The sequence below is a fragment of the Periophthalmus magnuspinnatus genome, chromosome 14, assembly GCF_009829125.3.
Source record: "Periophthalmus magnuspinnatus isolate fPerMag1 chromosome 14, fPerMag1.2.pri, whole genome shotgun sequence".
NCBI classification, from domain to species: domain Eukaryota; kingdom Metazoa; phylum Chordata; class Actinopteri; order Gobiiformes; family Gobiidae; genus Periophthalmus; species Periophthalmus magnuspinnatus.
The window spans coordinates 9,802,313-9,828,080 of record NC_047139.1 but is presented as its reverse complement, the minus strand read 5'-3'; the positions used below and the strand labels follow the sequence as shown (position 1 = coordinate 9,828,080).

Genomic DNA, 25,768 nt, shown 5'->3' with positions numbered 1-25,768 from the left:
TGTATGTGTAAGAGAGAGACACCTCAAAATCTGACCTGTCAGACACAGAGTCATCAAACCATCGTTAGATATGGTCAGATCTGACCACAACTGAAGCAGCTTGGATAAGCAGCGAAAAACAACTTCACTCCTACAACTTTTTGTCCAGTTCACAGATTTTACATTTTGTTTTTACTGTCATTAGATACACCCATACCCTCCCCACTTTGATGGTATGCACATCCCTGTGCGTCACAATGGTTAAGCTGTTGCATAGTTGAATTTGTATAGCTTCATGCAGGCAACAGCATTAACAACATATAGTAAGGGACTGCCCAATCTTGAATACTATAATCTTTCTGATCTTTCATGTGAGGGGGGGGGTTGAGCGTCGTCATCCTTCCATCTGTTCACCAGTTTGTGCCTTCCTCTGAGTTAAACGTTACCCACAGGACTCTGCTGCTCCATAGTTGAATCAACCACTGACACTGCCTGGCCAAAAAAAAGTCACCACCAACAAAAAAGGTCACACTCTCTAATATTTTGTTGGACCACCTTTAGCTTTGATTACGTCACACATTCGCTGTGGCATTGTGTCGATTTCACTTCTGCAACGTCACAAGATTTATTTCCATCCAGTGTTGGATAAATTTTTCACCAAGAAGTTGCATTGATGATGATAGAGCGCTGCACAAAGCTTCTCCAGCACATCCCAAAGATTCTCAATGGGGTTAAGGTCTGGACTCTGTGGTGGACAATCCATGTGTGAAAATGATGCCTCCCTGAATCACTCTTTCACAATTTGAGCTCGATGAATCCTGGCATTGTCATCTTGGAATATGCCCGTGCCATCAAGGAAGAAAAAACTATTGATGGAATAACCTGGTCATTCAGTATATTCAGGTGTCAGCTGACCTCATTATTTGAGCACAGACTGTTGCTGAACCTAGACCTGACCAACTGCAGCAACCACAACATATTTGCTTAGTTAAATCCAGGTGGAGACTTTTTCTTGGGCCAGGCAGTGTATTTGTCAAAACATGTCTTATTGCATGGTCTGTGCTCTTAGGGAAGTATTTTACTATTATATGCATGGACAAGATTTTTACATTTTTACATGTTCCTTCCAATGCATCTTTTCCTGCCTACTCAAAGCACCAAGCATCTGAAGGAGGTTTGGACTGGTCCAGTAGGCAGGTAGTCTATAAAAATAACTCGAGGGGTCTACTTGTAGCTTGACATTTTCATCGTTTGATCTTTGTAGAGCACTGTCATGATGGGACAACTATGTCATGGTCTGCCTCATTTTTTAGTAGGACTGACAGTTTACAGGGCTGTATACCTGTACGAGAAGGCCAATAGGCAAGGAAGAAGCTGATGACTGTTCAATGATCACACTTCTCAGTGACTTAATTGGGAAAGCACACTGAGGCCTTGCAAACTGGTCTTGACTGCCTGCTCCACCTTTTGAGTGTGTTTCAGTTTTGCAGAACCAAGACCACAGGCGTTAGAAGTTTTCTGCTGCATTTCAAGGATTTTTAGGCGTGCTCTCTAATTAAATTATTCATTTGGAAGATTTCAGCTCTGAAACTGGCAGTCTCTACTTAACACAGGGTAGATGTTAACTTGAAAACTACAGCTTCATGACATCACAAGTGAGAATAGAGCATTTTGAGCTTTGAACATGTAAACAGACTAATAATAAAGGGTTACTCAAAAACATAAGTCCAGGCCTGTTTTTGAGGAAGTAACACCATTATAACAGTTTAAAGGTCACAGGAGTCAGAGACCTTTAAGCCTAGCCTTCTCTAAATCAAGTTTAAAATGTACTTTATCGTGACAACAGTAGCTGCTTTTGCTACATTTTATAGGGAAAATGTCCTGGAGGTTCTTTGACGTGAAGCATGACCTGTCTGCATATTGAGAATCAGAAAAACTTGTACATGTCCTATACCTTCAAGTTAGGGCTCTGGCGACACAAGTTCAGTTGTGATTGTAGTACCTTTTTAAAAACTGTAAGAGCTTAGGATACAGAGTCTTAAATACGAAAAACAGAAGTAGTTCATTGTAAATGGTTTGCAGTGGTCCAAAGTTATTCCTCCCCTACTTTATGCATTCTGAGCATCCTAATTATTCACTGCGATGAGTTTATAAGACCAGAGCGAAGTTTGCCGTGACTCAAAAGCCAACAACAACTAGCAAGCTAACACACACTTCCTGACTGTTGGACAATAAAGCGCGTTATAATTAGATACAGATGGTACACAGCAGACAAGAGCTGCTTATACAACACATCTGTACTGGGGCAAGACACATTTTGCGCAAATACATGGGACAAAATCAGACAGTTGTGATGGCTTAAAGTGTGTATGACAGGTTTTGATGATTCTCAAATTTTTACTTAATTTGGTGGGATACTGCATGTGATATTTTTTTCATGCCAGTGTGAAAACATTCTTGCAACTTACACGTCATCGAAATTAGTGTTTTGGCGTGCAAGAGCTGGTTAAAGGCAATGACATATGTAGGCAAATGTTCTCCTGCTTATCCGAAAGTTATTAAAAAAGTCTGTGTGAGTCAAGCGGCTCACATCAGTGTCCCACCACTCTTGGCTTCGACTCCTCTCCCATAATCAAAATCCTTGTCCTTTTCCTTCTTGATATGCTTTATGAAATCACTCGATCAAGTAAATGTTGGCTCCAGTTGCTCAGATAACTTGGAATAGCTACAAATGTGCCAGGACTGAGATGAACTGGGGCCATGTTTACTTCTGCAAACGCAATGCACTGCAAGTGGCATTGTGTGGCATTGTGTTTTGTTGCGCGTATGCGGGTCACTTCACGGCTGAATCCCATTGACATTAGCGATAAATAGTGGTCGCATTTTTATTGTAATGTGAATGACTACATACAAAATTGGATACAAACAGAAAATCTGAATTGGGCCAAATACTCCTCAGTTTGAATGTAGCCTTAGACATGATTTACGCAAGGAACACGTTTTTCTGATTATTATTTCTGAACATGATTTCAATTAAAATGTTCTTATCATTTCATAAGATAAGATAAGATATGCCTTTATTAGTCCCACAGTGGGGAAATTCCAGTATTGCACTGCACAGTTAAAGAACAGAAGGAAAATGGTACATGCAATAAAACAAGATAATAGATAAATAGCTTAAAATAATTTTTAAAAAATAGACTTAAAAATAAACTAAAAATAGACTCTAATATAACATCTTCGTAAAGTGACTTTAGTATTGCATATAGGTGTGGTGCTGCTCTCCAGGGCAGACAGAGCATCCTGCAGGGGGTGAGACTCATGGCCCAGCATAGAAATGACCTTAGCCAGGACCCTCCTGTCCCCCACCTCCTGCACTGAGTCCAGACGACAGCCCAGGACGGCGCTTGACCTCTTGATTATTTATCAAATCATAATTTCTGTGTACATTAGAGGAGTTTTGGCCTTCTGTAAATCATGGTTGCTAGGTAACACTTATGCAATTCCCTAGTGTGATGTCATGATTTCCAACCAGGAAGTAAAATTTGAAACCTAAAATATTACCTTAAATATAATAAATGGGTTTTGTGAAATGAGTAGTCCAGTCCTATCAGATGCACTTTAAAGTAGTTTGGAGATGATCAGATGATGCTACACCTGCGGCTGGTCTGATTTTTGCTCTCACCTTGTAGCCCATGGCGTTGCTGCGGCGATAGCTGCTGATGCTGCTGTTGCTTAGAGACGGTTTGGCTGCAGGACAACTCTCATCTCCTCTGTGACAGATAAAAATAAAGTATGAGGTCAACAAGGCAAAAAGACAGTGTATCAGGTCAAACAGGGACTTAAAACGATAGGCTTTCATGTGTTTGTAATTGTGACTTGGTTTGGTTGGGTAGTACCAGTGTTGTTTTTTTTATTATCACAGTGGTATCGGAATTGTTATTGGGTATCAAGTCTATTCCTTTGTATTGAAATTAAATAAGTACAAACTACAGGAATACAGAATCTCTCTACCCATGTCATCAACAAAAACTCCATCCAAAATGCAGCCTTAATGAACCTTCATTTAACAAAATAAAGGTGTTGTCTTCCATTTTTATCAGTCTAATCATTGTGTAAACAGACACATTTATACTACTAAGGTAGAGACTCCATACTCAATATACCGATTACAATACCACAATAATAAAAAAAAAAACTCAACCTAATTTTCAACATAAAATATTAGTAATTTGGCGTGTGAATGGGTGAGTGGTTCCTTGTTGTAAAGCACTTTGAGTGCCTTGAAGGTAGAAAAGCACTATAGAAAAATGTCACCATTTACTAAGTTCTGATATAGTTTTATGCAGAGTAAGACTTTTTTTTGCTCTTTGCTGTTTTTGTTGGTGAAATTATGGTACTTCAAAAATTGCAGTCTTTGTGATTTGCGAATCCTGTTCATTCAAATCAGCTGCTACTGCTGCCTTTCTACTACTAACCCTTGTACTCTACTAACGCTACTTGTGCGATGTTGAAGAAAGAAAAAAAATCAGGAAGTAAAAATGGTACAACAAAACATCTTTCTCAAGAAGTACTCAAACCACAAGACACACGTTTAACTGACATCCTCTGCTCCATCTGTCCCTCTCGTTTACATTATGTGCTCCATGTGACTCTCTCCTCTGCTCCACGTGACTCTCTCCTCTGCTCCTCTCCTCTGCTCTGCTCCTCTGTTCCTCTGCATCCTCTGCTCCTCTGCTCTCTTATCTCGCTCCTCTGCATCCTCTGCTCTTTCTGACATTGTTGTCGTTATTTTTCTCACCTAAGATTTTTTTCAGTTTTCACATCCTATTTCCAGTGTGGTCAACTGTAGGTGTTGAGACACCGCCCTGGTTGCTGAGAAGAGTATTACCCATTACAGTTTTAAATAACAAGGGCTTTTTGATACTACAACTGCAATTGCATTCCTCACATTTCTACCTCTTTTTCCTTGTCAGCTTGAATTTTTTTTCCTTTTCGAGGTATCTTTCTCTGTATATGACATGTTCACTATTTTGATTTTTAAAATGGGTGTTTCTGCATGTAGTGGTTTAACAAACAAATGCTTAAAATCTGGTTTGTAAAGTCGGGGTATTACACTGTTTTGACAATGCTATATTTGACGGAAACAACACTCACTTGAGAGCACTATCACAACACAACAAGTGTGCATCTCATTAATGAAACTACTGCACATCACATCAGGTTTGTGAATTATTGAGATTTGTGTACACATGTGGCTTGTGGGCGGAGTTTTGTACTGGATTGTAATGCTAACTGTAAGGAGGGTTCAAATAGAATTTGGGAGATATTGCAAGATTATTTAAACATGCACTTTCTTTCATTGGAAATTGCATTAAAAATGCAAGAAAGGCAGCTCACTGCAGTCACAGGGACCAGCGCAGGGCCATGCAGCACTGACTACTCTGAAATGAGTGGCGTCGAATTAAATTTTGGGGGGGCAGTAGTTTGTTTCATCTCAGTCATTTCCCCAATGGCCAAAGGGTTCAATATGATCACCAGACTATCTCTTCAGTTTTGACCATTTTCTGTAGTTTGCAGAACATTTTTAGTGGAGATGGGGAAAAAATGGAAAATATGATTGAAAACAAAATTTTTGGAGAAAAAATCGACAATTTCCTTTTCAGGCAAAATTGCCCAGCATAAATTAAACCTCTTCAGGCATGTTTTTGATGAAGGAACAATGTTATAACGTGGTTGAAAGCTCCAAAAAGTCAATTTTGCATAACTCTGCCTTTTAAAAAAATAGTGTTGCTACGATAGAGTATAATTAACAAATAATTCACATTTTTGTAAGAATAAAGTTGTAATTTTACAAGAATAAAGTCGTAGTCAACGTAAAGATGTAATTTTATCCAGATTTAGGGGCAAGAGCAATTAGCCACCACAAGCAGAGTGCAAGAGAATGGCCCTTATTTGAATTAAAAGATTAAATTAAAACCTATATTCAATAGTAGAACTATATATTGCTGGCCTTTTAAACATTAACGACTGTTGAATCATTTCTCCAGAAATGACCCCCATGCGCCTCTAGTATCAGGACACTGACGGGTGTAGGAATCTTTGCATCTGGTGCACCTGGAACATCCACAGATACAGGGTGTACAGTGCTCTGGACCCTGTACTGGGGAACAGAGGACAGTATGTGGTGTCGATTCCGCATAAAGAATTTGGGAGACCCTTATACTCCGTCGTATGTTGCAGATTATCATGTACAGTATATTGATTACTGCATATACCGCAAAATTGCCATATTATGGTATCGTGACCCATATTAAGTATCATATTGCTGGACCCTGTGATTCCCTGTGAAACCCTATAATTCCCAGCATTTTGTGAAGTCGCAGGTCTCTCTGCCCTGTGGCCCTGTCAGGATCGTTAAGTTTATTAGATCCAGGAGACGTTAAAATGGTGTTTTTATGAGTTCATGCAGGTGTGAGCCTCACAGCAAAATCCACAACTTGTTTCAACATGTGAAAAAAAAACTGCCCCAATGAACCAGGACTTTTACATTTGGTTTAACAAAATGTAATAAAAATCTGCATGGGTTAATATTGCAGAATTGGCATAAAAAGGATGAGCAGAGGTGGTAGAGTAGCCTAAAACTGTACTCAAGCAAGAATAATGTTACTTCAAAATAATATTTAAGTAGAAATACAAAGTAATAGCGCATGTAAAAAAATAATAATAATCTGGGAATATTACAACTCAAGTAAGAGTATCTTAAAGAGTAACTGTGGGACTTAACATCTGACTTATAATTTGAAGTTAATGTAATATGAAGGACAAAACATTAAGTAATACACAAAATCTGGTATTTTCAAAGGACAGACACAAAAATGAGACAAACTAAATCATATCTGAAGAAGCGGAGCAATAAGCAGAAATGTTCAAATCATTTCATCTTGTCAACGTGAATAAATAATATTTAATAAATAATATCAGTGTTGCTGAACCTTAATATTTGTTCTATATTTTAAATATATCTGCTCTCTCTCTCTCTCTCTCTCTCTCTCTATCTATCTATATATCTATATATATATATCTATCTATCTATCTATCTATCTATCTATCTATCTATATATATCTATATCTATATATCTATATATATATATATATATATATATATATATATATATATATATATATATATATATATATATATATATATATATATATATATATATATATATATATATATAGTTAGTTAGTTAGTTAGTTAGTTAGTTAGTTAGTTAGTTAGTTAGTTAGTTAGTTAGTTAGTTAGTTTTGATTAACATGGAACACTAGGTCCACCTCCTGAGTATTTAGGGAGTCCCCCTTCATCTTAGAAGTCATATGACTTCCTGTCCCTGTCCTGAAATATCCATTTTTAACAATTAATTTACACTTTTATCTTGATCTGTTAAAGTTAATAACTGTGAATACAAAGAAGTTACACACATATATTGAATACAACAGAATACAGTGTTGCTCGGACTCAAGGACATGAATGTGAGCTCTTGTGGCACTGCCGATAACACTCTGCTGGCCAGAAGATCCTCCTTCACACATACACACGGATACACACTATAAAAACTGTAACACACACTCTTCAGGGCTCTCCATCTGTCCTTTGTGCACGACCTGTACTTACGCAGTTCACTTTTGTCCAGCTACACTGTAGTTTTGCCTGTGTGAGACTTAATAAATCCTTCTGACTTTACATTTCAGATTCATGGTTCTCTTTGATGCTTAGACCAGAAACAAACTTCTTTACACTGTAGACAGTGTAAAGAAGCAACATGTTAATAATACTTTAATAAATAATTAGAATGATGCATTAAAACATTTTTACACTTTTTTGTAGCTCATTAAATAATATCTTACAATTTTGCGCAATGATCCATTTATACATGTTGCACTTAAAGGTTTGATAAATATTTGAGCATTTGAAGTGTAGTAATCCAGACGGACTGATAAATTTGACCAAACTAATTTAAGACGTTATCATGAGCAGTGCATTGTGTTATATTACAAATTACAAACTGAAACAAAATGTGTAAAAGTAGAACATAAATTGTCTATATAGCCTATAGTTAAATCCTCATCATTAAACTGTGTTTTAACTGGTCCTATACTGCTGTGAATAAGTGAAAAATCCGATCAGACCTCTCCTTCTGCACTAAATTATATTGATTTTTGAATTATTTTGTGAAATTGTCTGACAGATCATTTATTTAGGCTTCAATATTTATTGCCACCAATGACCAAACCAGACCACCAGGGCAATATCAGGACTCAGAACTAAACAAGGACTACACCCGGACTAAACCAGGTCCAAAACAAGACCAGAAAGAAAAAGGCTCTTCTTGAGTAACACTCATAGAAGCGCACCGCAGATTGAGAAGCACTGACCCGCAGATTATGGTCTAAAGGCTTAAACTCACATTTACATAGAAGGATTAATGAACTATGAAAGAGAGAGTAGGGCTGTAGGCCTGTTGTTTACTCGATTAATCGGTCGATGGAATCTTAGTCGACTCAAATCTGTATTTGAATCAAATCTAATCATTTTATTTAGATTATAAGGATTTGTATGGGACAATGGCAGCAGTCAGTGATCTGAAGATCTGGTATTGTTTGGTATTCATAAATAAAAAGGCAGATTAAACTATGATTCACTTAATTTAATCTTTATAGTCTTTATAGAAATACATTGTTTTCTTGTGCTTTTTTCTGCATAAACAGTTGTTTTTGCATGAACTCCCTCTGCAGGTGTACTCTTGTGAGTGCAGTTTGGGTCAGATACATAGAGATTTGTTATAGTTTTGAGAGCTTTTGAAACGCCCCCTTTTTAGTCGACTAATCGATCAGCAGCACATGTTTTTAGCTGACCAAGTATTTTTTTAGTAGAAATGCAGCTCTATTAGACAAAATTAAAAAAAGCTTCATTTAAGTAAAAACATGAAGAATAATTTATTGATGGTTCCAGCTTCTTGTTATATGTAACATTTCAAGCACTATTTCCCACTCAAAAGATGACATTTTGTTTTAAATTGTTAATAGCTATGGCAACAGTTTTAATTTCTCATCATTCTGAAAGAACTAGAATAAACTGAGTCTAAAATAGGACTAAACCTGGACTGTGTCAGCTGTGTGGGATCTCCAGGTTATGTGGGCTGTCTAAACCAAGCAGGGCAAATTTTCAAGGAGGTTCTGTAGAGTAGTTTTACATCATAGCTACACATTTTGTACATTGTTGAATTCATGTTGACAATCATCATCAGTTCATTGGGTCCGACTCAATGTCAAGTCACCTGTGAGAAATACACATGTTTTATACTTAATACAAAATTTCCACGGGTTTGCAGGTTAGCCACACCCACATTTTAGAATTCATCAAAAATCTAAACAACAATATTTAATTGAACATGGGTATAGGTTATTTCGACCAATTTTTAAGCCTTTTGAATGAAAATCCAAGTTGGAGATATTCAAAGTATGATTTTGCAAAAACAGGTTCCACCCAATATGGCTGACTTCCTGTTGGTTTTAGGGTGGGTTCATAATATTTTCTTTTTACTTATCATGACATGGGCTATTTTTAATCCGAGATTAATCTTTCTATGTTTAAAAGCCCATAGTTGGATTAGTCTAAAAGCATCTATTTAGCCTACAACAAAGTACATCTGGCTGAACTCCATGTTTTCAATGACACGTTTGTGACGTTGCCATGGTAACAGTGTTGAAGATGGAGGTATGTCATCATTGGCTGACGAAGTAAATTTTAGCTGCAGCAATTTAATATCACAACTATGCAAATTGAATATCATTGGGTTGGGGTCATTATTGTGCACACACTCTTTATGGATTTTTCCAATCAAAAATGTGTCAAGATAAATATTTTTTGGAAATTTTCCAAAAATTCCAATTTTGTTGAAAATTCACCATGACCACAAAGAAAGAAAAAAAATATAGTTGACTTAACTGTATTTTGCCCAAATTTGAATTGTTTGCGATGAAAACTGTGTGAGGAGATGTCGTAAGTCCCATGGTGCATACGTGTTTTTGTCATTCCTGGGTTTGATCCAATATGGCCGACTTCTTGTATGGGCAGCGTCATAATATAATTTTTTGCAAGTTCTGACATATTTTATTTTTGTTAGGCCTGAGTTTCACGCCTGAGATTCAGAATACACACTTTACAAAGATGTGAGTCTGGTCACTGATGAATCTCCCCGAGTTCAAATGGGCGTGATTGACAGGTGGATTAGCCAATCAAGGACCTGCATGGTCCATCCGCATTGAAAAAATATTAAGGAAAAAAATCTCGATAGGGGCTGAAAAACATTGTGGATTTCTGCAGAATCAGTGAGCAAAACACTAAACTCTGATACTCTGAGGTGAGATAAATTTGATTTGATTTGGAAATCACAGGTGACCAATGAGCTCCTTCATTTCACATGGCACTGAAAAAAACAACAACAAAAAAACAACAAATTTGATTGCACGATCACTTTTTACTGGGTTTGAGAGGCAACAGAGGCTGCGGGACCAGACTGATATCAGTCTGTATAAAAAATACAGAGAGATATCATTCTGGATTTTCCAGGCAAGCAAGTTTTCAGATTTTTAATTATATTTTTTTCCGTCTTGGCCTCCCATTGGCCCCATGAAAATCTAAATTTGAGGTGGTGCTACAGAGTGTTTTAAATTATTTTTTTCTCTGGGTCTTTGCTCAAAATTAGAGCACATCAAGTTCTATTTTTCAATACTGGTCACTGGTATATCTGATCTTTTTTACTACTTGATTTTTGTGATTTTCTATGCTCCGGACATTTTGCTAGCTCCCCGATTTGCATATCATTGTGGTCAGCTCACAAATCTGCCCTATTTCACTATTATTAATTGCTCTTTTGGAATTTTACAAAGAAAAAAATTGTCTAAGAGATTTTTTTTCCCCATTAGAGCTCATCAAGTTCTAATTTTGGATACCAGTTACTGGCATGTCTATTCTTGTTTACAACTTGATTTTTGCGATTTTCAGTGCTCCGGATGAGGTTTTAATTTCAGAAACAGATCAGGAACAATGCACCTTGCCAGTTAGGCCTACTGGCTCAGGCCAAGCAGGTGTAAAGTAGGACTAAACCTGGACTGCATAAAATAAGTCTCTAGTGGGATGTTTAAACAGGACTATAAATAAATCTAAAAACTAAAACCAGGGCTAACTCTAAACCAGAACTAAACCAGGACTAAAAAAAAAAACACGTCTAAAGTAGGACTAAACCTGTACTGCATCAGCTATGTGAGATGTCTAAACAGGACTAAACCGTTCTAAACCTAAATAAAACCAGGACTAAAATAATCCAGGTCTAATATAGAACTAAACATGGACTGCATGAGAGATGTCTAAACATGAGGACCAAACCTAAAACCTAAATAATACCATGAGTTACTAAACCTAGGCTGCTGTATGTGATAGCTTCGGTGCACGGCCCTGGTCGAGCCCTGAGTCCTCCGTGAGGCTTCTTTCCCGGTGACAGAGTGATGCTCTTACCGCGGATGGAGCTTCACGGTCGGCCCGGGGCACAGCGGCTCTTCGGCGTCATGTTTTCAGCGCGTGGTGTCGGTGCTCCGGGTCCGGTGCTGCGCAGAGAGGCTCCGGTGGCATTTGGAGAAACACGATGCGCACTGAAGAAGTAGCGGACCTGGCGCTCTCTCTCTCTCTGCACGAGCGCCAGTCAAGTGCGTCAAGTCACAGAAATGTTCCTGCACTTCCGGGGAAGGGAAGCAAGATGCCTAACGATTACGTTATCATGAAATAGCTACAGGAAAATTCACAAATGTTGAACCTGAACATTTCTATTATCAGTTTTTTTTCTATTATCAATCTATTGATGTTACAACAGAAATCTGCATTTTAACATTATTCATTTTAGCTTCCCCCATCTGTATTAAATATTAATGACTTAGAGAATAAGTGATGTCATCTGTAACCAAGCAATAAGTCACAAGCAAATAGTGCATCTTATCACAATAGCACATAACCTACACTAATAAAAAGAAATCACTTATGAGGCTAAACCTAATACACTTGAATTGCCTTATTAATTTTTACTATACCTTCAAAAAAATGTGACTTTAAACATGATTTTTTTATTCATTATTAATTTTATTTTCAAGCTCATTGTAGCCGATGCGACCTTTTTGTCATTATTTCTTTTCTGTGAAAAAAAAAAAAAAAAAAAAAAAAAAGGTTATAGAGTCGTGTCGGGGATAAAATTTTATTTTGATGTACTTCCGGTCATGTGTCTGCTGCATAAGGGAAACTTGATGTTTCTTCTTGCAGCATCTTTGCCAACACGTAACCTCTGCAGAGACGTCCGGATGGAGAGGCACACGCTATCTGCACTCAACACTCTTCTGCTCAAGTGCTCATAATCTCATTGAATCTAATCTCTCAAACCAGGAGCAGCAACATGGTTTCTAGAAATGAAAAGAACACATTCATATTTTTACAGTTAACAAGTTACATTACATTATTTTATTGAATGTAAAGAAGTTGGATGAAGTCTTGCAACACATTAATTGGAGAAATTATGACAAAAATCTATAGACAAAAACAATATATTGCTGGGTTTCACATGACTTTCATTCTAAAGGCAAGTAATATTTAATACAGATGGAAGGCAACTAAATATTGAATATTGAAATGCAGATTTCTGTTGTAATACATTGTGTTCTAGCGTCTAAAATCAAAATTTGTAAATTTACCTTTTGGATATGTCAACGGAAAGTTCGATGTGATAAAAACTGTCTCTTGCCCCCATGTGGCAATATGACATCATTACAAAAATCTTAAAACCACTAATATTTGTATGTTATATAATCAACAAAAAACGAGTAAAACACGTTCTGATTCCGTAATTTAAAAATCTGAACTACCCCATCAAAAGAAATAAAAACAAAAAGCATGTTCCCTGACCGGGAATCGAACCCGGGCCGCGGCGGTGAGAGCGCCGAATCCTAACCACTAGACCACCAGGGAAGCTTAAGCCGTTTTCCAGCACTGTGCAACTTCAGATGCATACTATTCGTCTGTGGCGTGTGAATACTTAAAGTCACTAAGGCCATTCTCGTCACAGTTATTTAATTTGTTAGATTAAAAAACAAAATTTAGTTCTAGAACTTGGTTGCCATAGTAACAAATTGATTTTTAAAGTTACTTTTGCTAACATGTTAACTATCCCGACACATTTCCCTAAGTATAAACTAATAATCCTGTTCCTAAACTTGACAAAATCTTAACCCGTGGTCTAACTTAATGAATTGGTATTAACAGCTAACCAAAAATAAACTAACCTACTTCCTCATGTACCTCCAGACTGCAGCTAAACTTTCTGTAAATTAAAACCTTTGTGCCATTAAAAACGAATTTGCTTTTGTATAGTATAATCTAATCCAAACACGGATTTTGTTTATGTCTGAAATACACTCGTTTTATTTACACCACAGGCTATGAAAATGCACTAAAATCAATAAAAATGTATAAGACAGTGCATGCGCCACATTTTATACCCAAGTAAGGAGAACTGACTGTGAAGACCTCGTGGCGCAACGGTAGCGCGTCTGACTCCAGATCAGAAGGTTGCGTGTTCAAATCACGTCGGGGTCAAACAACATTTTGTGTTTATATAAATATATATTTTTTTACATATTTATTAACTCTATTGTTAATCTAATCGGTAACATATTATCTATAATCCATAGTCCTAGCGCCCCACTACATTGAAAACTCTAGCTACAAAACCAGGTTTAAAATATAAAGCAACGATCAGAAACAAACAATAGCCTAATGTAATACAGTTTCACCCTTCATTCTTATTTTTATGAAGTATTTTGAGCAATCGATATTATAACCTAACCTATACCTATGAAATAAACGCATGCGTGAATGTGTTTTTTGTACTTTACGGATACTGAAACATGTCTCCACTAGATGGCACTAAAAGGTAAAGTATTCGCTACCATCACTTCATCAGCACAGAAAATACTTAGGCATATGAACAATATACATGCTAATTCTTATCGTTTATTTTATTATTCATTATTTTATTTTGCACCATGGCGCCGAAACAAGTTAGTAGTTTGTGAAATTTGTTTAGGCGCATTTGACAGACTAAACTACTCATCTCACTAAAATATAGTAGACAGAATTATATTTAAGCATTTACTAAAAGTCTTGCCTATTTTTTTTTTTTAGTTTTCATATTTTTATGAAATTTATAATTTTACTTCCTGGTCGATGTAACGTAAAAGACAGAGGTAATATAACTGTTACCTAGCGACTATAATGTAAACAAGGGCCAAAACGTGGCTAAATTACCAATAGTTGTAAATAGACAAAAAAAAATCAATTACAACACATTTATTTGGTTAAAGAAAGGTTTAAACCATCAAAAGCCTTCCCTGCACATAAATTGTCTCTGCATTTTGGATGGAATAGTTGATGTTGATGACAGTAGAGGGATTTTCTTTTAGAACTATTTCCTGTATTTCTGTCCTTTTATTTTCAACTTTTTCTCATAAACTGCCACTTAATTAATGTAAAACTATGATAAATACTGTATTAAGCACAGGTACTATCCCACTAAACTAAGTCAGAATTAGAAAAACATGAAAGGTTGTTGCACTTTCACTGATGACTGGCAATGAGACATTTTCTGACCCTAGAATATGATGATGTCATACTAGATGGGGGCATGAGTTCGTCCTATTGATTACACTGTACTTTGCCCTGAAATATCCAAAAAGTAAATGCACAAATGTTGAACCTGATCATTACTATTAGTGATTAGACCCAAGAACTCACTGTATTACAACAAAAACCAGCATGTTAGCTGTATTAAATATTATTGGACTATAGAATGCAGTGATGAAACACAGCTATTTATTCCCATATATACATTTGTGGTTGTTTGGTATCGTCCTGTGTACTTTTAAACTAATATGCACAGATGTTTAAGCTTCATAACACTGTATTTTGAACACAAAGATGCAGAATGTTGTTGTATGTTATTTGGTTTTCTTTGGGATGTAGTTCAGCTGACAGAGGCAGTGGGGGCGCTGCGGAGGCTGATACGTTTGCGGGTTTTGTCAGTGCATCGCTCCAGAATCAGCTCAGGACTGGGTCTTGGAGGAACCACTGGAGCGACCTTCTTCTGCTCCGCATCAGAACTGGCCTCTGAGAAATTTTCTTGAAAAATTATGGAAAAATACATATTTGTATTTATCACAAAATATAACATGGCATTAACATAACATAATAGACTCTTTATTGTGTGTTTGAGATCAATAAAATGTGTTATAATTAGATGCAGAAAGAGCAGTCAAGCCTAGGAGTTATAGTGGATGATTTGGAGCAAAGTTGTTCATTCTTCGCTCCGCAACGCTGTCAATTAAACCTGTTGCTAACGCTAGCGGGAGCAACCTCAGGGAAAGAAAGCACCTGATTAGTCTGTTAATGTTCATATCTTCAATTAGGGACCATATAGTGAAATAAACCCCCAGGATCACGCAGAGCGGGTTAATACATACATTTTAAGGCAGGAAATGACAAGTCTGCCAGCAGTAGTTACAGAGAGAGGGGCAACGGTTTGGAGTCCACTTATATTGATACTTTGCAAATGATGACATCAACATTCCCTGGGGGTGTGAGGCTAACTGTAGACACTGCTCTGTCTGAAGCTCTGTCAGACTTTAATTTGAGCTTTGTTTTAACACAATCTGACCATAAAGAACTAACTCAACTGGAAGTGTAACAGGTGAGCTGATTTGTGTTGTTAAACAAGTCTCTCTCAAATAACATTACAGTCACAAACTAGCTAGCATTAGCCAACACTTTTTTCAAAAGTCACACACACATTTGAAAATCAAACAACTATGCAAGGCCATGAACACTCGTATTGATCACAGGCTCCTGAAAATATGTTGTTTAAATCAATTTTGTGTAGCTTTTCTTAAAACTTTTTGACAGTGTTTGCCAATATGTGGATTGTGTCTCCATGGCAACTGCTGAAATAGATTCTAGTAAAGTCATGCGTTAGGACGACTGGGACTGTGCTCAGTAACTCCTATGATTTAAAATGAATAGATTTATATTCAATTAGAGCGACTCAAATATATTTGAGTCTCACTATGGTCTCACTATCGTCACATGTGTATTTCCATGGTTACCTTCATGCGTCATCTCGCGCAGAGGTGATTTGACATTGTCGCGTGAGTGTTTCCGTGGTGGCATTCGGTTGCTCTTCTGTTGAAGGTACTTTCGACTGTTCCTCCTGTAGACGTCCTGGGACAGGCTTGGCTTCGAGCGACCGTGGATACTCTTTGCGTTTCTAATCGTCGACCTGCAGCCAAACAGAAGAGCAGAAGCATACATTTTCTTGTAGGAAGTCCGCACCTGCTTGTCTCCATGGAGATGTTACACGCCAATAAACATGCAAACACTTGGGAAGCTCCACAGTATGGCATTAAAGAGGGGGTATTTTACTTCTGTGAGGTATTAACTGCTAACACATAACATATTTAGATCACCATGTTACCTTTTATTGTTTTGAAAATGCTGTATTGGCCGAAAACAACGTATTAAGATTGAGTAAGGAGGGTTCAAATATGGCCCTGAAGAGATCACTAGATTACTCAAAGATGACACCTTAAACCACATGTTTTCAATGTGACAACAATGTTACAATATGGCAGAAAGCTCTAATATCTACTTTTTAAAGATGCATTTATTCAATTCCAGGTGTTTGTAATTCTCAAAAATATCTTCACCAATATACATTCTTACAGTGAGCTCGGTCACCTCTCCAGAGATCTGACCTGTAACTCACCATGATGAATAATGCACTGGAAAACACTGTGGGTGTCTTGAAAGGAGCTGTATACATCCAGTGCATTATTTTTAGATACATTTAATGCCATATTGTTGAACTTAAAAAAAAAATAAAAAATCCCTACATTACAAAAAAACTTACTCCTGTTTGCTTTTTAGTCACGTAAGAAGGTTGTTTCTCAAAAATCATAGGCGGAGTTGTGTTTTGTTTCATTCACACATGTTTGAGTAACATTTTATTATTAGTCTGTCTACATCTCCAAAGCTTTTTCAAGTTAACAGATACATTTTTACCTTTTACTTAAACAGAGACTGGAAATTCTAGAGCTGAAATTATGCAAATGATTCTAATGAAGATGTACGGAGTTTAAAAACACAATGGAGCACTTCCTGTATGATATCATAAGGTGGAACAGAGTGTTTTCTAAGAGAAGAATTCAGCCTAAATATGCAGGGTTTGTGTGTTAAACATGTGTGAATGAAACAAAGCACAACTCCAGGTATGTTTGTGATGAGGAAACAACATTATAACATGCACTGTAATGTGGGCCCTTTAAGGTAATTGTAATTGTGAAATAATAGAACATTTTACCTTCGTGGAGGTAGTTTGGTTCCGTATGGATTGGTTCGCTCCAATGCAGCCTTTTTCCCAGCTTTCTGTAAAAACATGGAGGGGAAATGTCCGGTCTCCTCTCCTTTTCTGCACAAAAAATAAAACAAGACCAACATTCAGTTTGGTTTTATTATTTACTGGAAGGATTATAATAGGTCTTCCCTTGTGTTCTTAGATTAGGGCTGTCAAAAAATACATACCCAGTTACCGATACTAAAACTAACATAGAAACTAGACAGGGGAAGATGGAATTTCCTGTGTAATTTATGAATGAATTAGAGCAAGTGTAAGACCAAAGGGTAAACTACTTATTCTGGTATTCTGGTTGAGTTTTAGTTTTACATTTTATCAATAAAAGGTGACATGGTAATCTAAATATGTTTTTTAGCAGTTGTCAGCAATTAATACCGCAAAGGAGTAAAGTATTCCCTTTATAAGCATTTTCCTTGGTACTGACTACTAACTCCATCCCAGATATGAGATAAGCATGATTTTGCTGAAAAAAGTGATAAGCAACAATTTGATAAGCATTTCACATCGTATTCTAACACTAATTCATCAATCAAAAAGTTTGGGTTGCCAGTTTCTAAGACTAAAACCAGTTTGTAATAAGCCCTAAAGTGCTCTCTATGATATGTGTCCTCAGTTTATGACAGATAATGGACAGATAATAGATTGTAGTTACTCATTTCACTAAAATACCTAATGTAATTATACAAAACATTTTACTAAAAACCTTTCCTAGTCACAATAGTCATGATTAGACAAAAGAAAAAATATATATATATTTTTAAGTAAAGGTTTAAACTGTCGGGAAAATGTGTTCCTTGTCTCTGCATTTTGGGTGGAGTTTTCTGTGTTGATGACATAAGTAGAGAGATTGTGTTTTAAAACTCAGTGCTACTTCCTGTATTTTTATACTTATCTTCTCAACTTTTTTCAACAAACTGTGGCTTAACTCATGCAAAACAATGATAAATATTAACCACATGTACTATCCCACTAAACCAAGTCAGAATTAGAAAAACATAAAAGGCTGTCATATGCACTTTAAGTAAGTAAGTAAACCAGTAGACATTCATTACTGGTATAACCAAAATGAATCAAAGAATGTAATTGTTGGGGCGTACCTGACGACCCACCACCCGTCGAGCAGTTTGTGAATGACCTCGATGGTTTCTCCAGTCTCTAGGGAGATTTCGTCCTCCTGCTCAGCTCTGTAAGATCGGGTGGTGACGTACAGCTCTCCTGCACAGACAAGACCCGACTCAAAACTCACCGCTTCTGTCTGAGATTCAGTACAAGTTAGAAATCTGCATCTATTATTTCTGTGTTTAAAACAGATTTCTAGGTTTAAAATTGTACTTCCTGACTGGAAATGATGACAACACTAGGAAATTCCTCAACCGTTAACTAGCAACCATATGCAAACTGGGCCAAAACTCATTGGTGTCACAAAAATCAACCAAAGTCCGTGTTCATGCTTTTTAACGCTAATTGTTTTCTCCTTTTTTTTTTTAACATCTTTTAACACACTGTACCTTCATAGTCGGGGTCTGGCTCCTCTTCCTCCTCTGGTCCATCTAAAGGTTCCAGGTATGATGCAGGAACCCAGCCATATTTGGACTCCATCTGACAGAACCACCAACCTGAACCAGAGCAGAGAGAATGTTATGACATAATCTGGACCCAGCCTATTACGAAAAGACAATATGCAAATAATCATGAAGCCTTAGATTTATACAGTACCTTTAAAAAATCCCACATTGCTTTACATTGCATTATTAATTCACTAAGCTACTATTCTAGCTGCAGCTGCCCTGGGACAGACTGACGGAAGCACTACTGCACATAGTCGCTGGACAGCACAGTCACCAGCTATACCTAAACGCTAAACTTACAGAACTGAGCTTGGCCCCAATAAGAATGGCAGCCATGTTTGAACCCAGAGGCTAATCACCCACACACTACATCCATGGACACAACATAAGCACTGGTCAGACTGTTCAAAATGCAGTGATCGATCGATCTGACCAATGATCAATGCTGCCCCAATGTTTATATTTTGTTTTAATTCTCCTTTGACCAACCATTTTGATTTTTCTCCACGATCTCCACCATGTCTCCGCTATGAAGGTTTATTTCGTGTTTGGATGTTTTAGTGAAGTCGGCAATCACTCGATATGTGTCCAGAATGATAGGACCTGAAATTTCTGTGAGAGGACAAAACATCAAGTTCATGTTGGGCAGATGTTGGGCTTAATAGAGGCTAAATGAATGAACAAAAAGGACATAATGAAGTGGGTTCACAGTCTCTCACCTGATGCATTTGCTCTGAACTGCTCTCGGGACTCAAGTGTCTCGTTTCTCTTGAGTCTGGAAAAAATATGTATCACCACATTCAGTATCACAATATATCAATATTTTGACCTTTTAAGTGACGTCAAGAGAACCTTTAGAGAGTTAATTGTTAACACATAAGATATTGAGATCACCATGCTACCTTTTATTGTTGATATAATAATGATATATTCGTTGAAAACAATATATTAACATGTTTTATTATTTCACTTTCATTTTTGACGTTGAGTCCCCCCTCCCTTTGCTCTCCATGCTAATAATAATAATGGCTTACACTTGTAATGCACTTTTTCAAAGCCTCTCAAAGTGCTACATTATAGTCATTATTCATTCATTTCCACACTTGGTGATGGTAAGCTACTATTGTAGCCACAGCTGCCCTGGGGCGAGGCTGCCAATCTGCGCCATCGGCCTCTCCGACCACCACCTATGATTCGAGCAGACGCCACTTTCATACTAGGCAATGTGGGTGAAGTGTCTTGCCTAAGGACAACGACAGAACTTGGTCCGAGCGGAACTCGATCCTCCTCCATCCCTCTAATGAAACTATTTCACATTGCATCAGGTTTGCCAAGGTGTAGTGCATTGTTTTGTATCATGCCTTAATTAAATAAATATCCTATGACATTCCTCAAAATAAAGATTGTAAATAAAGATTGTATTCTTCTATACTCATATAAAGCACATTATTAACCATAATCCTTGCTCTGTTCTTACGTGGTTGTGGCCTGTGGGTTCTCGTCCTCTGCTCGTACCCTGAAGAAGCTGCAGAGGGCGCTGCAGCGGGAGATGTGAGGAGGGAGCCGTAGCAGAGCCTGGGAGTACTCAGTCAGGGTGGACTGCTTTGATTCACTTGTACGCTCATTCTCCACCCAACGAGGAGCTGAAAACAAGAAACACAGTAATCATACATATGTTAGAACCTCGCCCCTGGGCCATAGACACTGGTGAAGGAGAAGAGGAGCAGGATGGAGAGACTGAGGAGGCTGGTGGCTCTGCTGGAGGAGATGGAACAGGAGGGGAGAGAGTCTAAGGCAGAATTAGGCAAGGATTTAACTCAAACCAGGTCTAAACCAGGACAAAGAAAAAAAACAAGAGAAAATATTTTAATATTTAGGAGGTGGACTGTGGGATTAGATGGATAAAGACACAGGCTAAAGAGTTTGAGTGTCTTACTTAAGGACACATCAGTAACCCATGTGTTGCTGATTCAAACGAAAAAAAACGAAAGTGTTGCAGAAGTCTGTTTCTCCACAATTTAATTTTGAAAGAAGATTTCACAAGTTCAGCAGCATTCAGTACTGTTTTTTACAAAACAAAGAGGAAGTATTAATATCAGGCATTTGCATTCACTCATATGTCCATAGTTAGTTGGTTCTGTATTTTAAATTATTTCATAAAAAAATTATGCCAAGTCAAAAATGTAGGTTTTCAAAATGTGTTTTTTTTACACAAAATTCCTTTTGCTGATCCCAATCAAAAAAGTCAGTGAAAGCCATGTTGTATTTTTAACCCTGTTGCCATGGTGATAAGTGAAAGTGCCAATTTTATTGTAATGGGAGTGATCCAAGTTGTTTTAGAGATGAGGCACATAAGTGTCATCCTCAGGGAGTTGTGGGATAGCAAAGTAGGAGGTGTTTGTGACTTACTTTTTTTTTTAAAACCGTATTTTGATTGTTTTGGGAAATGCCCGGGTCACAATGCCTGTCACAAACCACTGATTTCAGATTTTAGAAACAGAGAAGTGGACACAGGTGCAGCTCTCACTGCTCATAAAAATTTGAATATTTCAATAACTAAAGACTAAATTCAGTGCCAGTGTATGTGTGAACAATGAATACTCATACAAACTGGGTCAATCTGACACCCAGAATATATTTCTGTGTATGCTGTTTCTTTAGAGACTTACAAGTCATATCTGTGGAGAGGTGAGCTCACACTATACCATGCTGTGATGATTCAGCTCAGTCTGTACTATATAAACTGTACTGTATAAATAACTTCCATATCTAGTATTTGGTCTGTACCTGGTAATGAAGGGATGATTCTGTCCCTCTTCTCGATCTGACCCGCTTCAATGGGAAACATCTCCTTCAGGGATTTCTGTCATGAAAATAAAAAGTCTATTATATTTATTATGGCATTATGAACTTTGGGAAATCATCCATCATTAACTGAAATTAACTGAAAAATAACCTGCTGCTTTCACAAAACACAAACAATCACAACACACACACTCCACACTCCTATTACCACTGGAGATGTGTCATTTTGAGCCTCACTCTGTGCTATAATCAATGGATAATGGATGGTTTATGTTTTACAGACATCCGACTCTGCCCCGTCCAACTCTGCCCCATCTAAGGCTGTGGCTCTTATATTTACTCAGTTTAGCTCTCTGGCATTTTTGTCTGTAAAGGTATCTCATCTTTACAAACTCATCTTGCACAGGAGGATGGATTCTCGTGATATTTGTGAGTTCACAAACTCATGAGACTCCATCTTGAGAGACTCCCACTGTGAGGTTAAGTGGGTGGACCAATCACAGAGCAGCAATGAGGTTTGTGCGAAGTCAAAGGTCAATTGCCCAAGAGAACCAAAACAAACATGGCGACGCCGCCAGACATAATTCAGCCTATTTTAGCGTAGGCTGAAGTACGTTAGCATGGACTATTTTGTTTGTGAAAAACATGCAGACAAGTAAGCAATTTGTGGACAGGGAAGATGTGCTTTTCTCTCCACTAGATGTAACAACAACAAGTTACAAACAGCAGTTTGTTCTGCTGTTTGTAACTTTTAGCAAGAGCCTTTTCAGATTGATAATGTGTAGAATTCAGTTCAGAGTGCTACACATAAAAAAATAAAAAACGTGGAAAATACAGGAAGCAGCACTGAGTTCTAAAGCAGACTCCCTCTATGTATGTCGTCAATTCCAAAATACAATTATGCAGAAAGTGCAAACACTGATTCAACAAAATAAATTATTGACATGTTTGCTAGGTAACTCATAGCAGCTGCAAAAAAAAAAGGAAAAAGAAAAGACTAATGAAAAGTTGTACCATTATGTTTTAGAGAAAGCAGAGTAAAAACACAGTACAAATGGTTAAACAATAAGGACTCACATGAAAAGTGTGTATCTCTGGATATGTTCGATAAATGAGCTTCTCTGAGTCGTCGCTCCACTTCACCATCAGCCTGAACACCTGCAAAGACCAAACACTTTTAAAAGCTCTCATTAAAGCTTCACTGTGGAACTTTTCTGGTGGACTATCTGCCACTTGCCCGTCTTAGTGGAGTTGCACAGTATGATATTAGAATAATGTATTTCTATGGAGACAAGTCTAGAATTTCCAACGGTCAACATGCTGTGCTCCACCTAGTGATGTCATACAGTGGTAGTTTTCCAGGTAATAGCTCCTTTTACCTTTAGTTCAGTAACGATTAGAAATTTCAGGGCTGAAACTATCCAAATGATTATAATGAAGGCGTATGGAGTTTAAAAACACAGTGGAGCTCTTCCTCTACTCTACTTGACATCACAAGGTGGAACAAAATGTTTTCTGTTTGAGAGAAGAACTCCCTAAATATGCAGGGTTTGAGTTAAACATGTGTGAATGAAACAAAATACAACTTTAAGTATGTTTTTGATGAGGAAACAAGAGAGTTGTAAGAGTAAAAACACAAGTAAGAGTAACTTAAAGAGTAACTGTTCGGATATAATATGTTATATATAATGTAATGTGAAGGACAAAACATTAATTAATGCACAAAATCTGGTATTTTTAAAAGACAGACAGCAAAATGAGACAAACTAAATCATATCTGAACGAGCGGGGCAAGAAACACAAATATTCAAATCATTTCATATTGTCGACATAAAGCTTCTGTCACAAGAGTAACCAAAACTTTTACTCAAATATCTGGCTTACACTTGTAATGCGCTTTTTCAAAGCCTCTCAAAGCGCTACATTATAGTCATTATTCATTCATTTCCACACTTGGTGATGGTAAGCTACTATTGTAGCCACAGCTGCCCTGGGACAATAAGTGTACTGTTACTTCAAACTAAATATTACTAAAGTAGGAGTAGATAGAAAGTAAATGTAACTGAGTACTACCCGACTCTGCACATTTCTATCTCTGTTGGGATAGACAATTATGTTTCTGATCACATAACCATGGAGACAAGCATCAGAAAAGTTACACAGTGCACGTTTAAAGAGCCAAATGAATAGTTTCTTACGTAGTGTCGACTTGGAGAAACCCGTCTCTCAAATCCGAGCATCTCCACATGTTTCACGTACACCTCTTCCATTTTAGCAGCTGCAAATCAGACAAATATTGAAATCAGTTCAGACTCTGTAAAGATTCAAGAGTGAACCACAGGGCTTTTATAGTCGTGTCTGAGAGAGTACAGTGTCGTCATGTCTTGGATCCTTCCTCTTCTGTGGTTTTTACTTCAGCAACAAAAAGAAACAGGAAACAAAATGCACTTTTTAAGGGAAATATACAAGTAGGCAGCAGATATGAAATACAACCCTGCTATTCTATAAGTCTGAATGGGCCTCTGTGGCACTGTTTCTTTGTTTCTTCATCACAAACAGACCTGAAGTTGTGTTTTGTATCATCCACACATGTTTAACACACAAACTCTGCATATTTAGGCTGAGTTCTTCCCTGAAACAGAAAACACTTCCACCTTATGACGTCATGTGGTACAATAAGACTGCTTCCCCTGTATTTTTAAGCTCCATGCACCTTCACTAGAATCATTTGAATGAATTGTTCACCTCTGAAGCCTCAATGAAACAGTTTCATTCCTCAGTGCACCACATATTACACATTTTCTGTGGGCACCCCAACTGAACAAAACTAAAAACTAAAGTATTTTAAAGGTTATTTCAGTGTTTTGTAGAGTAAAGCAGGTCAAAAATAATGGTTAGACTGCCAGGTAATGACATCACGAGGTGGAACAGACAATTTTGAGCAGGGGAGATGTAGACGGACTAATAATAAAGTGTTACTCAAACAAGTGTGAATGAAACAAAACACAACTCCAGGTGTGTTTTTGATGAGGTAAAAATGTTATAACATCGCTAACAGCTCACAGGAGTCAATTTTGTGTAATATAGGACCTTTAATGACCCTGTACCCAATTTTCCCCATGTATTTGAGCAAAATGTGTTCTGATATATTGCATAAACAGCTCTTGAGGTTAAAATATGTCTGCTATATAATGCATTGTATTTGTCTGAGAAACTGGAAATGCACGTTAGCATGCTAGTTGTTGTTAGCTTTACCATGATGCTCTAAATGCCGAAGGTAAGTGAGGAATAACTCTGGACCATGGTAAAAAAAATGTTTAAACTGAACTAGTTGTGTTCCTCATGATTTTCAAACTCACAGCACACAAACAGTATTTGATCACTTGTACAGTACACGGTAATGTTGTGTTCATTCTACTTTCCCTTCATGAAATCACTGTCACTTCTGAATTATCAATCAAATATTAACAGAAAAGGAACTTATGGAGAATTTATTGCTGCAACTCATTACTTTTGGTTGTAGTGAAAGCACAACAAGAACTACTACTAGTACAACTACTTGTACAACTACTACTACAAAAACTACTACTACTACACCACCACCAACAACTACTACTGCTACTGCAACTACTAGTACAACAACAACAACTACTACTACACCAACACCAACAACAGCTACTACTACTATTACTATTACAACAACTACTACTACTATTACCACCACTACTGCTTGCACTACCACTACTACTACTACTACTACTACTACTACTACACAAAAATACAAAATAAACAGTTTTGCCTTAAATGTCTAAGCCTTAAAACCACATTTAAAAGTTGTTTCAGTTAGTAATT

At 37.2% G+C, this 25,768-nt stretch overlaps 2 protein-coding genes and 2 non-coding genes across 4 annotated transcripts in view; 1 reads left to right on the top strand and 3 right to left on the bottom strand.

The window, feature by feature from the left end:
- Positions 1-11,730, bottom strand: part of st6gal1 (ST6 beta-galactosamide alpha-2,6-sialyltranferase 1) — a 31,100-nt gene extending 19,370 nt beyond the window's left edge. Inside the window, exons 1-2 of the mRNA XM_033978964.2 lie at positions 11,558-11,730; positions 3,665-3,752 (exon numbers count right to left, since the gene is read on the bottom strand). Of these exons, the coding sequence (XP_033834855.1) occupies positions 3,665-3,676 (12 nt within the window). The 5' untranslated portion in view covers positions 3,677-3,752; positions 11,558-11,730. The remainder of the gene's footprint in view (positions 1-3,664; positions 3,753-11,557) is intronic.
- A 1,246-nt stretch (positions 11,731-12,976) lies between these two features.
- trnae-cuc (transfer RNA glutamic acid (anticodon CUC)) lies at positions 12,977-13,048 on the bottom strand. The gene has a single exon. It is a non-coding gene; the product is annotated as a tRNA-Glu (tRNA).
- Positions 13,049-13,603: 555 nt separating this feature from the next.
- Positions 13,604-13,675, top strand: trnaw-cca (transfer RNA tryptophan (anticodon CCA)). Its single transcript has one exon. It is a non-coding gene; the product is annotated as a tRNA-Trp (tRNA).
- Positions 13,676-14,414: 739 nt separating this feature from the next.
- ncf1 (neutrophil cytosolic factor 1) lies at positions 14,415-24,234 on the bottom strand. The gene is made up of 11 exons (XM_033978346.2): positions 24,115-24,234; positions 22,994-23,074; positions 21,899-21,974; positions 20,589-20,754; positions 19,831-19,886; positions 19,601-19,723; positions 19,052-19,159; positions 18,641-18,758; positions 17,490-17,597; positions 16,237-16,409; positions 14,415-15,256 (listed from the first exon to the last, which is right to left on the bottom strand). Exons 1-11 carry the CDS (start codon positions 24,184-24,186, stop codon positions 15,102-15,104), a joined length of 1,236 nt encoding a protein of 411 aa, XP_033834237.1. The 5' UTR covers positions 24,187-24,234; the 3' UTR covers positions 14,415-15,101.
- Positions 24,235-25,768: the final 1,534 nt, after the last annotated feature.

What these genes read in the sequence shown, in the direction of transcription:
- ncf1 (XM_033978346.2), bottom strand. Translation starts at nt 24,186, where the DNA reads ATGGAAGAGGTGTACGTGAAACATGTGGAGATGCTCGGATTTGAGAGA. An exon ending in TTTCTCCAAGTCGACACTAC is followed by an intron (nt 23,075 to 24,114) that starts GTAAGAAACTAT and finishes TGGTCTTTGCAG; the next exon opens with GTGTTCAGGCTGATGGTGAA. An exon ending in ACCAAACTACCTCCACGAAG is followed by an intron (nt 16,410 to 17,489) that starts GTAAAATGTTCT and finishes GTTTGGCTGCAG; the next exon opens with GTCGACGATTAGAAACGCAA.